Raw genomic sequence first — 12211 nt, 5'->3', positions numbered from 1 at the left:
GAAAAGAAGTACATTTCACAGAAAAATTGCATTTAACAAGTAAAAAATAAGAATTCTTGTCTAACCAAAAAAACAAACAGAAGTTTATTACTGTTCTGGTTTAATTTTTGGAAAACGGAAATTTCGTTTCCTTAAAGCCAAAAGAGATGCAGATTTACTAATTGTACGAACGGCCATAGACTATTCTACGCATCATGATACCTCTGTTATTGGTGAAGACGCCGATTTATTAATTCTATTACTATTTCATGCACAGTCCCATAAATTTAAATTGCATTTAGTTAACAAAGGAAAAAACAACAAACCGAACAAGTGCTGGAACATTATATCTATCAAAAATTGTTTTGGGGAAAGTGTCTGTGAACGATTGCTGTTTTCCCACGCAATTTCAGGATGCGATACTACTTCTCGTCTACATGTAATCGGTAAAGGTTTTGCACTTAAACAGTTACTCACCAAAAATTCTATGTTCTTGACTGCATCTGATGTGTGTTTTAATCGTGAATCACTGACATCTGAAATAGTTCAAGCTGGTGGACAGGCAATAGTCGTCCAATAATCGGAAAAAATCAGCTTTTCATTAAAAAAATTTAAAACTTTGTCCAAATGTAGACGACTATGTCGTCTACCGTTGGTGCAAGTTTCAAGTAAAAATTGATAAATTTCAATTTTTTATAATTTTTTAACTAGCATACACTTTAGCGTGGAAACATATGGCGAGCGCGCCGATGTTTCCAAACTTTATGTCTAGCACTTTGGGGATAAACTTCAATTTACTAAAATCTGAAAAAAATCATGGTGAAAGGACATTCTTTCCTCACCAAGATGATTTTTTTTTTAAATTTGCTTTGCGATAACTCAAACGTGAGTTATCGCGAAAAAAAGGGAGACACTTTGGCCCGTAAGCCGCCTTGTTAGAAGCGCGGAAACACTCGCCGTGTTTCCAAACTTTGTGAGGGGACTGTAGGTTTCATGAATATTGCAAAACTTCCCCTCTTTTTCTTACGCTAACTAGACTACAGTACCCACCACAAATATTGGCTCACCCCCTGCCAATTGGGGTGTTTTAACCCGCGCGAGATAGGCCCTACGGTGTCTCGCCCGGGAATTTTTTAAAAATACTTATGTTTATCGTAGAGCCATCGGGTTTTTTCATCAGAAAGATAAAGAACTCTTCTTTATTTTTCTGATTTTTATTTGTAATATTATTCACGGGTTTAAGGAGGTATTTGATAGACATCAATTATTGGCTCACCTACGAGAAATGTAGCTCAGCGTGTCCCTACCAGCGGCATACCCCGAGGGTATGGCGGGAAACAAAGAAAGGGGAAATGCTGACAAAAAAAGTTTTTTTTGTCACCATTTACCCTCCGGCTATGCCGCGGGTTTCGGCCGGGGACATTTTTAGTATGTTATTTAGATACATGCCATCTAATTTGGCATGTATCTAAAGCTCATACTAAAAATGTTTTGAATTTTATTAAAATCTTCTATTTTCCCTCCTACTGTCCCTCTTGACCCGGTGTCCCGGCATACTCCAGTCTCCCCTATAGATGTATGGTAGAACCACTACCTGTTAAATTTTCCTCTCGGAAATTTTTCCCAAAGTTGCAGCCAATATCGCGAATCGAAAGTGGAAAAATGAGCTTAAGTATTGATTTATACCTTATTGTCAGCGCCAACAGCGGCCATCTACTGAAACTTTGTTGATTTTGGTACTGGAAAAAAAATTTTGTGTTGAAATTGTGTGTTTCCCAACACACCCGCTGTGGCTCTGCAACTAAGGTATGGCCAAAACACTTCCAGGGGGAAAAGCAATGGAAGGCCTTTCCATATAAGTGGTTCTACCATCATCTATGGCTCTGACATGAAGATATAGATGGCGTTGCTTTTCAGCACCTTTTTCAAAACTTTTTCATAACAAACAAAAATGAGGAAAACTACTCGTTAACTCATGCAAATATTTCCTTTTTATTGTTGTTTTTCTTTATTAAAAAATGAAGGGCACAACGAAACATTTTATTTCTAAGAAAAATAATTCCTTTCGTGGGTTCAAACTTTAACGTTACATTACATTAGACATGTGAAGCCCCCTGAGAGACTGTAACGATCACGTAACCAAATAATAAGCTTCTGCAATCTCTCCATACTGCTCTCCATACCCATGATCAGACATTCAGATGTCCAAAAATGATGTCAGTTTAGCCTGAAATATCAAGAGCCCTAAATTCGACGGTTTTTAACGGCAATGTTGGGCCGCTTATCTGATAGGTAAGTTTGTATTCACGCGGTAATGATATATTTATTGAAACTTGCCATTAATTAAACCGTATCTCCGATCCGTTGAAAGCTCTCAATAACCAGGGTCCAATTTTCTCTTCTTAAAATGAATTCACCGCACATCGTCTATGAACTTCATCGTGAGACAATTTCAAAACCTGATTTGACCAGTAAATTGGGGCAATACCCTTTAATGGGTCACTGCGACATATTAATGACGCAACACGATGACCCAGTAAATACTGATAAGTGCTAGTTCAAAAGATAATATATGCATAAATATGAAATGATAAACGGGAAATATGGTTGCAATATGTCAATATATTGAACATCCAATGAAAATATTGTGTGATACTATTCAAACCTATTGCTAGGGAAAAGTGCAGGTCTGTAACAAAAAGTGGTTTGTAAAAAAAAGTACAGGATCTAGTGGCAGAAAGGGAGAAGGGCAAACAAGTGAGATAGTGTGTCAATAAGGCAACGATACATAAGGTCATGTGATTAATGGCAACACGGGACGTGTGAAAACAGTAAGAAAATCTCGTGGCGGGAAGAAACAAACGCGCCACTTGGGTGGGATGCAAAAACATTTAAAGTAAAGATCGAACTATCTGGTTTGTGTTTAGGGAACAAACAAACGATCACAGTTTGAGAATCACACTAAGACTCAGGATTGCAATTCATCATTCTTTCCAAGAGGATGTGATTAGCATCATCTTGTTGAGGAAACTTGGGGCTCGACCCGTCTTCTTGAATCGGTACAGGCAGCCGCTGCTACCGCGGTTGGCGGTCACTCTTCCGGACTCTTCCGCCACCTTGACCACCAATCGGTTCGTCTGTGAAGGCACGTTCTTAAGCGATAGTTCCAGGACGTTACTCGACAGCTTTTCACGAATCGCTTTGCCCAAATCAAAGGCATCTTCGTTGCTCAATCGCCAGCCATTGAGTGACAACTGAGTCAGGTTGTTCAAAGTCGAAATGAGTACGAGAGCGAATGACATCTCGGCAATTGAAGATGGTTGATCTGATTGGACAGTCAATCCATCTAAACTGATGCAGCTCAATGACATGTTCTTCAAGCTTTTGGCAATACCCTGGAAGGAAAAAAGTGTGCATATTAGACCAGATAACACAAGTGATTTGCTTTAACGATTTTACCTTGAGAACCTTGTCCGGTTTGCTCCATTGGAACCTCCAATTATTCAGCACTAAAGTTCTTAGCTGAGAGCAGGACTGCGATAAAGACTGGAAAAATGCCAGCGAAGCTTTGTCTCTCAAGGGTTCAGTGGCATGGGAGACATCCAGCGCTAGATTGACTTCGCTTAGTCGCTGGAAACCGCTCGTGAAAAAAACTAAGTGGGCGCCACGCAACGTCAATTTGCTATTCAATTCCAGTCGGCAATTATCCAGTTTTAGGAAGGCCAGCCAGTCGGAACGGATTTGATCGAACCCTTCTTGCGACATTAGAGCCACCAATTCGTCAAGCATGACCGGACCAAGTAAAGCAGAAGACAGTCGACTGCGTTTGTCTTGAAACGGGATGCGGATCAGCGATGAGGAAAGAGCCAGTTCTCGCAGGCGACATGTTTGAACGGCATCAGACAGCGTTTTGAAAGTGTCTTCTTCTTCGAGACAGAAAGTCCATCCGCACATTCTCAGCGACTGGAGACTACAATTACGACCCAGGGCGCGGCAAATGAGCTGAAAAGCGGAGTCGTTCACCAGCACATGGTTAGAACTGACGTCGAGAAGCTGGAGAGCCTTGTTTTCGGCCAGCGATAAACAAACGGGAAGAACTTCCTTCAAACTGGAGAGGCCCTCCAGTCGGAGAGAAATCAGGACACGATTTTTCCGCAAACTTTCGCCTATAAAAAAGAGAATAAATTGATAGATTTCTACGATAACTTCAAATCGCCATAAAAATGGAAAATACCTAAACACATGGCGTCGGAAACACTTATGGAAGACTTGCTGAGATTGAGCTGCGTTAGTCGGCACGATGGTTGTCTCAGAGCATCAAACAGCAGGTGGAAACCGCACTGGAGGTGAGACGAACGATCGCAAGCCGGTAATGGAAGCAATACTTTCTGGAAGAGCATTGAATCGGATCGTCGCTTTTCGTCCGTTCGTGACAGATAATTGGACGAGGAAGACAATCCTTGTTGAGTATTTTGCTGGCCTGCTCGAGTGAGACTGCTGTAACTGCGCGATCCACGCGTAGGCCTTCTAGGTAGCGAAAGGAATTGCTGCTGTTGTTGCTGCTGCTTGGTCGGACGGGGCGAGTGGTGATTTAACGGGTCCGGTGTTGGAGTTGCTGCCGGAGACCCGGTCGAGCAGGTGCTGCTACCGGACAAAGTCCCGCAGGCTGTCGGCGAATCAACTACCACCTAGAAGAAAATGATGGAGAAATAAGCAAATGAAAATATGCCAACTTCGCTTGGTAATTTCCTCGTTAGTAACCTGAATAGATTGACTGGTTGAAGACGTGGCCGCCCAGCAGCCGCTTAAATCGAGTCCAGTTACGCTACCGCCAGGGTTGTTAATTAAGGAGGTAAGCGCCTGGAGGCCATTCCAGGCGCACGATAAGTGTAAAAGATGTAAAGAGCGAACACTGCTTGAAGGTATAGCTTCGCCCAGCTGCGTCACTTGTCCGGCACTTAATTCCATATCTAGGACAAGTTTAGAGACGGCCGTGTTGCCGATGGAGGAGCAAAGGGCATCGACGAGAGGTTGGAGTGCGTCGGCAATGGGCACGTCCTCATCAACGGACGAAATGGCCAATTCCAAGGTCTGTAACTTTGGTTTGCTCATCATCGGACCCAGTTGGCGGGCCACTTGGGCCAAATCAGTTGCCTCCAGACCTTGACCGATTACAGCTGAAATTTTGAGCGTGTGAAGCGTCGAGTTGCGTCCGACTACGTCAACCAGCGAGGAAAGGGCGGATCCGTCGACGAGTCCATCGTAGCGAATGGCCATCGAGTGCAGCAGACATTCTGGGTGGTCAACCAGAGCAGACCAACTTTGCAGTTGGCTCTCGGCTGATGTTGTAACTGATGCATGACCCTGGACGAGTTTACAGAGGGCGGCCACGTTAACATTGCTCCGACCGGCTGTTTGCAGAAAACTCAATAAAGTCACACAGGGAAATTCTAATGGCGACAGGATGTTGTACAGCAGATAAGCCTTTTTCGACAGGACGCTGCACAGGAAAAACAACACCTATGAGAAAAGGCAAAACAAAATTAATATTTTCGGTTATGGGGGAACAAAAATGATAATAAATAATACATAAAAAGAACCGTCGTGAAAGTTTTACCTGCAGAGAGCTGCGGTAGATCCCGGCACTTGTTGTCAAACAGGGCTCGGCATCCAGGGGCAAGCTGTAGACTTCTCTTTGAATAATATTGGCGTAATGCGAGACTGAGGCCAGATACAATGCGGCAGCGTATTCACTCCAGGCGGAATGGATTGGCTGATAAAAGATCCGCTTTTGCCCCTTGGCGTTGACGTTGATGCCTTTGATCAAGAATCCCCATCTGTTGTGACACACGCAACCAGAAAAAGTTATCACTGCAATTAATTTGGGGCGGGAGGAACAGAACAGGTTTATAATACGCATCAAAATCAAATATTATTACTTGACAATGTCGAGTGTTTGGCAAGCGGTTTTGATCTCTGCATCCGTATAGAGGTAACGGTTCTCCTTGATTCCTTGCAACGCCAACCGACCAAAGTCCAGGAGAATTTTGCGCTGCTGTGTGGTCATGTGACCTTGTTGAGTCTGTTGGCGCAGGGAGCGCAGCATGACAAAGCGCATGAGAATACCAAAGAGCTCAGCGGCCGATTCCGGCAGTCTGCCACCTTCCTCTTGGAAGACAAGGCAAAGCAGGAAGCACATGAGCGGGTTGGATGCCAATTTCATGAGACGAGGACGCGCCTGGAGAAGATCCATCATTGCGGGCGGTTGGTCACGCTCGAGGTCGTGCGGCGTGGCGAAAAACGAGCGGATAAAACTCTCAACATGGACCAATTCAAAGCCGTGAATGATGATGCGCTTGTGAAAGGCCGGATGGGAAACAGCAGAGGGCACCGGACGGGAAGTGGCTAAGACTGTGCTGGCCGGATAAAGGCGCCCTTCAAGCAAGTCTTTCATCTCTTCAGGCCAATTGTTGAGCTCATCTAATCCATCCAAGAGGAAGAGCGTTTGATTCTCCGTATCGGGTGCTAAACCAGCGGCTAATTCGGCCTCCTCTTTAGTTGGCGAACCAAATAGATTGACACGCTGGCTAGACAAGTCACGACAAGAAAGGAAATAGACTAGCTTGAATCGTGCCAAGTAGCCCAAGGCTGGATCTTGCGTGCTCCAATCGTTCAGTAGCCGGAGCAACAAAGTCGTTTTTCCGTACCCCGTCTCACCCATAATTAGGAGCCTCTGCCCACCAGATTTCGGCCTATCAGATCTCTAGAAAGATATCAAATGAAAAAAAAGGGGGGGGACAAAAAAGAGCATTAACCCTTGTTCAAATAACTTTCGAATGAAACAAATAAAAAAAATATGGGTGGAATTCCCTACGCGGTCCTCAGCAAAGATGCCATGAAGGGGAATCCGGCGTAGATTAGGTCTTTGAGGGGTCGCCGTGCCTTTCTCCCATGAGGAATCACGGGCCAGACTGAATATCATTTGTCGGACGGGTGGATGGAAATCCGGACACCACGACACAGCCGGCAAGCTGTCACAGAGCTGTTGATAGCGTTGTTTCAGTATCATTTGTAGCCGATGACAAGGGTCGACTCCGACTCGATCCAAGGTCGACGATGAAGATGACGACGAGGCTGAAGTCACCGCTGCCGCAACTTTGGAGCCCGTCCGCCGTGATAACGATGTTCGTGCTACTCGGTACGATGAAATATAGTGATGGGGTTGCGTTGATGGACTGGAAACGGTCGAATGAATGGATTTCGACGGGCTCAGCTGACCATTGCAGCCGTAACCGACGCTGCTGTTATAGATGGACTCGTAGTTATCGCTCATCTACAAGAATGGAGAGAAAACGAGTTATCATCTCATAAACACGAGGTATTTTCTCCTCTCTTTTTCTACTTATACAACACTGTCCAAATATGGGAGTGCGTATAGGCTTGGCGCAGTGTTTTCTATTATTTAAAGAATGCTGCACGGTCGGTGGGATGAAGCAAAAAAAAATAAAAGTTACAGCAAAAACGATATTCCCCGTTATGGAAATGAATGCGTGATTACGAGAAAAATCGTGAGGTGTTCGTCATTTTTTTCTTTACTCAAATTGGCCTTAAGCCAACTCCGACATTAAATAGAATGCATGTGGGTATTTGATCGTCTGCGAGACGTTTCGTTGATTAGGGCCAAATGAAAATCAACACACCAAGATCGAAAATAAGCACAATCAAGTGCCTCTGGTTAGACCTGTTTAGATTGTGTTTTTTTTTCCTTCTCTTTAATGCAACTGGTTAATCTTAATTGGCCGATTTCTCTCAAGTGTGCCATGAAACGACTGTGTATTATTTTTTGAGGTAGGATCTCGCACTCAATGAAACCAATTGTGTTTTATTTTTCCTGGAACTAAATCTGGAACAAAGTTCAGCCGGATGTTGGAACGATGAATCAGAGCGTGAATTTCTACACACACATACTTGAGCTGCAGTCGAGAGTGTATATAACTCCCTCCCGGTTAAGTTTGTTTATCAGCTGGGAAACAGCCTGGTCTATCGTGTGTTTGTTAGTGAACGCCGGGGAGGAAGGAATGTGTGATGATCTAACTCGAACGTCTAAAAATGGACAATACTGCCCATTTCCTGTCGGCTGACTGGAGGCTGTTTGAGAAAGAGAAGAAGGGCTCATGAACAAACCGGTTTTATTTTGATTTTAACACCACTCGAAAAAGAAAAGAGACAAGGGCGGATGATTGGCTTGACTGCAAAAGGAAGCGTGTCTCCTACGCAAACAAACACGCCACCCACCCCGTTTTTATTTTGGTTGTATACTACTTGAATCTGTATGCTCGACACACACAAACAACGAGGCGCGTGTCTTGACTGGGAAAATTTTCCACGGCAACCCAATACGACGTTTCTCCCCTTCTATTTTTCAAATGCGCCGAACCGTATAAGGCGGAAACTTTTTCCCCTTGTGTTTATCCTCCAGCAGCTTCTGTGTGTGAAAAGCATGAAACCACAACTTCCTGACAAGATAGATTACTTTTGAGGTTGTATACATAGGCAGATTATATTTACCTGTTCACTCAGGGAGGCATATGCAGATGTCAAAGAAACAAATCCCCCTTTAACGTCCTTCTCCAGGATGAGTGTGCTGGGTCTAGCCAGTTTTGTGACATTTTTGGATGGGGTCTTGCATTCGTCTTGCACTGGTTCATCATCAATGACAGTTTTCTCTAGAAGGGAATCGATCTTGATAGATTCATGGGAGTTGTTCAAGTGTGGCCCATCAAGCTGGTCCACTGAAGAATAATCCAGATCTGTCAGCCTGGTTTGGGATGACGAAACAGTGTCTAGAATATTATTCAAACTGTGATGATCGCCCATTGATGAATCTTGATGGCCCTGATGAAACTTCCAAAGTCTCTCTTGACTTTCATTCTTGTCCAGGTATTCTTCACTGGTGGTGGAGTGTCCCAAAATGCTACCTGTGCCCACACTGCTGATACTTCCATCACACGAACCTTCAGCATCCACAAATGGGATTTGATCCTCCAGCTTCAGCTGGATGGCAAGTGGACAGGAAGCCATCAGGTAGTTTTATAATGAAAAAAGCCAACTCAAAACACCTTCAGAATACACATTTCACAGGAACTGGAACAGGCCTAAACTTGACTGGATTGTCTTCAGAGAACAACAGCACTCGAAGAATTGTTTCGCTAGACTGACACACTCTCTTGGCGAGAAGCTGCTGGCGTCGACTCGTGAGGACTAAAGTAAAATAGCCTCCAGCCATGCCGAGGTGAAAAATGAGAGAGAAGAAAGGTGAAAAATGGGAGGGAGAGGGGGCGATCTCTTTCAAGGAGGATTTACTGCCCCAGGCGATCTCGATTCGTCCGATTGTTTAGCAGTTTTTTTTTTTTTTTTTATGTGTAACAACAGTGCTCTCTTATCAAACAATGGTAAAAGTCGTCTCACAATCACAATCTTTTTGTAAGGAAAAAAACAAAAAATGAAGTAATAAATTCCCGGAGTGGGCGGATCACATTTTTTGAATTGACAAATATAGCTACTCCAACGCCATCTAGCAACCTTTTTACTGACTTGGTAAATTTTAAGTTGGGAAATCTTTTCAATTTTGACTGGCGAGAAAAAAATGAAATTTTGTACAAAATTAAAGGAAACTTTTTTGTCGTCTCTCAATGTGCCAGACACAATAGGACAGCAGCAAAACAGCATTTATTGACTTTAAGGAGGATTGAACTGATTTTACATGTGTTTATTTATTATCAAAGAATGCAGAGCAGTTGGAGAAATTTCGGGCTATGTTTTTAAAACTCACAGGAAGTAGGGCGTCGTTGTGTATGGTGGGATAACACGCTCACTGTCGGGAACAGCGTTGAATAGTTTAGGCTTACGAGACTTGTCTTCGTTCAACGCCAAGATACCAGCCACGTTACCACAGCGGTAGCAGTAGTTTGGCGCTGACCAAACTGTCACCAGCTTGTCGTCGAACATGAATTTGTAGCCTTCATGAACCAATTGGTGAGCACGACAAATCAGCTCTAATCCGTTGAGATGCATAAACTCATGGGTGACTCGAGAGCCGAAAAGCCAGCCGGCACCTCGAGGGCTAATTGTCCAAGTTTCCACATCCTCAGGATCAGACCACACTAGGTCACAAAACGCTCCTTTGTGCGGAATCTCCTGATTTCTTTCGATTGTGCGGATCTGATCAAGCGTCCGAATAGAAGGGGAAAGGCCGCCATGCACGCACAACACTTCACCATCAATTAACTATAATGAAGAAGCCAATAGAAAAAAATAATGATAGAAAAATAAGCCAATTAATATTAATAAAAGATTGCACCAAACTGGGCTATTTACCGCAGCAACAGTGAGTAAATCAAATAACTGGCAACAATATCTCCATGCGTTTGCATTTCCATATTTGTTCTGACATTCATCTAGAGTCAAATGTTAGCAATCAAATAAAGGTGAAATGAGTCTCAAAAATAATTTGTGGTACCATAAAAGCCATAGACTTGAGTGATTTGTCTGGATTCATGGTTTCCTCTCAATAGTGTGATCCTATCCGGGTATTTGGCTTTTAATGTAAGCAACCGTGTGAGGGTTTCCAAACTATAGTATCCCCGGTCAACAAAATCCCCAAGGAAAACATAGTTTGTGTCTGGTACTTGTCCACCAGTTCGGAAGAGCTCTTCCAGGTCATAAAACTACAGAAATAATTACTTACAAAGGATTTATCCATATAAATTGAAACATTTAAAAAAATACCTGGCCATGAATATCTCCACAGACAGTAACTGGAGTTGAAACATAGTGTACATTTGATTCTTCCAGCAACAAGTCACAAACCAATTCACAAAGTTTCTGAAGATAAGAAGAAAAGATGATTAAAGAATAGTTTCTTGACATGAGCCATATTGATAATGACAGCTTAAAGTCCTGGCATTGGAACAACCAAATGTAAGTGAAATCACATTTTAAAGTGTTTCACAAGTTTTATTGCATATAAATGGTTTTGAAATACTGACGACAAAACCATGACAAAATTTCTTATGTAAGGTGTCGATTGGTAGGAGAAAAGACGTAATATAGAAGTTGTGTCACGGATTTCACGTCCTTAATTGAAGTGATTGAAGCACTATTAAAAACTGTCAGCATGTTATCTGTCAACTCACCTTCATTTCATTTTCAGGTAGGTATTTACATTCGCGGGCTATATCTATCCATCTGTCTACATCTGCCACCATTTTTCTTCGTGACAGAACCAATTAATTGGAGAGAACTTTTCTTATAATTTCGAGTCGACTTTCTTCTAGGCCAAACATTTGACGTCCACTAAGAACTGTCGAAACTCGTCGTTAGTTGTCGCTCCTATTTTTCAGTTTCATCATGGCGTCTGCTATTCCCACATTTACAAAAATCGGCAAAGTTATTCGCTTAAATAAACATGGATGCACTAATCGACCTTTTTACCACATCGTCGTTCAAAAGGTAAAACGAAAATGTTACATCTCACATATGAAAATATCCATTACGTTGAAAAAGAAACTATAAATACTATGTAAGAAATCATTGGATGGCACGTCTAAACTGTCGCGGTTTGGTTTCTCTTGAATTTATAGACGAGGGACAATTTTGACGGTCCAGTAATTGAACAGGTTGGCAGTTATGATGCCATGCCCAACAGCCAAAATGAAAAACTAGTCGCTGTTAATTTTGAAAGAGTTCAATACTGGCTTGCTCAAGGAGCGGGGATGAGTAATCCTGTTGCACAGGTGCAATTTTTAAACGCTAGATATATTGATCTTCAATTTAAATACTAATTAAACTATTCTATAGCTCCTTGGTCTCTCTGGATTTTTGCCTAACCATCCTCAAACTCTGATTCAGTCTTGGAAGAACAGACGAGAACCACCTAGAGAAAGAAAATTACAGCCTATCAAAGGAATTGCACCTCCTCTTGACAATCCCAAAATTTAGTTTGCTGTATTTTTCATTATATAGTCAGAATAAATCATTTTGTTAAAGTAATTTGTTTACTGGTATGTAGGAAATCATAAATTTTTTTAAAGCCCTTGCCAACTGGCTTATTTTTTTCCTCTCATTTGTAGTAGACAAAGTAATTCAAACAGGATATTTGGAAATCAATTTTTGAAACTTTTATTTCGCATAGTTTGTACTTTGTAAATTGTGGGGATTAGACATTTTTTGC

At 42.5% G+C, this 12211-nt stretch overlaps 3 protein-coding genes across 3 annotated transcripts; 1 reads left to right on the top strand and 2 right to left on the bottom strand.

The window, feature by feature from the left end:
- Positions 1 to 2581: 2581 nt before the first annotated feature.
- Positions 2582 to 9152, bottom strand: LOC124329619. The gene is made up of 8 exons (XM_046788656.1): positions 8548 to 9152; positions 6854 to 7312; positions 5919 to 6742; positions 5597 to 5816; positions 4741 to 5499; positions 4214 to 4667; positions 3439 to 4145; positions 2582 to 3374 (listed from the first exon to the last, which is right to left on the bottom strand). The coding sequence occupies exons 1-8, from the start codon at positions 9058 to 9060 to the stop codon at positions 2964 to 2966; spliced, it is 4347 nt and encodes a 1448-aa protein (XP_046644612.1). The 5' UTR covers positions 9061 to 9152; the 3' UTR covers positions 2582 to 2963.
- A 581-nt stretch (positions 9153 to 9733) lies between these two features.
- LOC124329693 (serine/threonine-protein phosphatase 6 catalytic subunit-like) lies at positions 9734 to 11356 on the bottom strand. Its single transcript, XM_046788661.1, has 5 exons — positions 11175 to 11356; positions 10768 to 10863; positions 10499 to 10706; positions 10357 to 10436; positions 9734 to 10266 (listed from the first exon to the last, which is right to left on the bottom strand). The coding sequence occupies exons 1-5, from the start codon at positions 11244 to 11246 to the stop codon at positions 9808 to 9810; spliced, it is 915 nt and encodes a 304-aa protein (XP_046644617.1). The 5' UTR covers positions 11247 to 11356; the 3' UTR covers positions 9734 to 9807.
- LOC124329725 (probable 28S ribosomal protein S16, mitochondrial) lies at positions 11304 to 12030 on the top strand. Its single transcript, XM_046788663.1, has 3 exons — positions 11304 to 11490; positions 11622 to 11774; positions 11839 to 12030. The coding sequence occupies exons 1-3, from the start codon at positions 11389 to 11391 to the stop codon at positions 11977 to 11979; spliced, it is 396 nt and encodes a 131-aa protein (XP_046644619.1). The 5' UTR covers positions 11304 to 11388; the 3' UTR covers positions 11980 to 12030.
- The last annotated feature ends 181 nt before the right edge of the window (positions 12031 to 12211 follow it).

Source organism: Daphnia pulicaria, chromosome 1, assembly GCF_021234035.1.
Source record: "Daphnia pulicaria isolate SC F1-1A chromosome 1, SC_F0-13Bv2, whole genome shotgun sequence".
NCBI lineage: Eukaryota > Metazoa > Arthropoda > Branchiopoda > Diplostraca > Daphniidae > Daphnia > Daphnia pulicaria.
The sequence above is the reverse complement of the archived record's forward strand: the minus strand, read 5'-3'. Positions and strand labels throughout refer to the sequence as shown.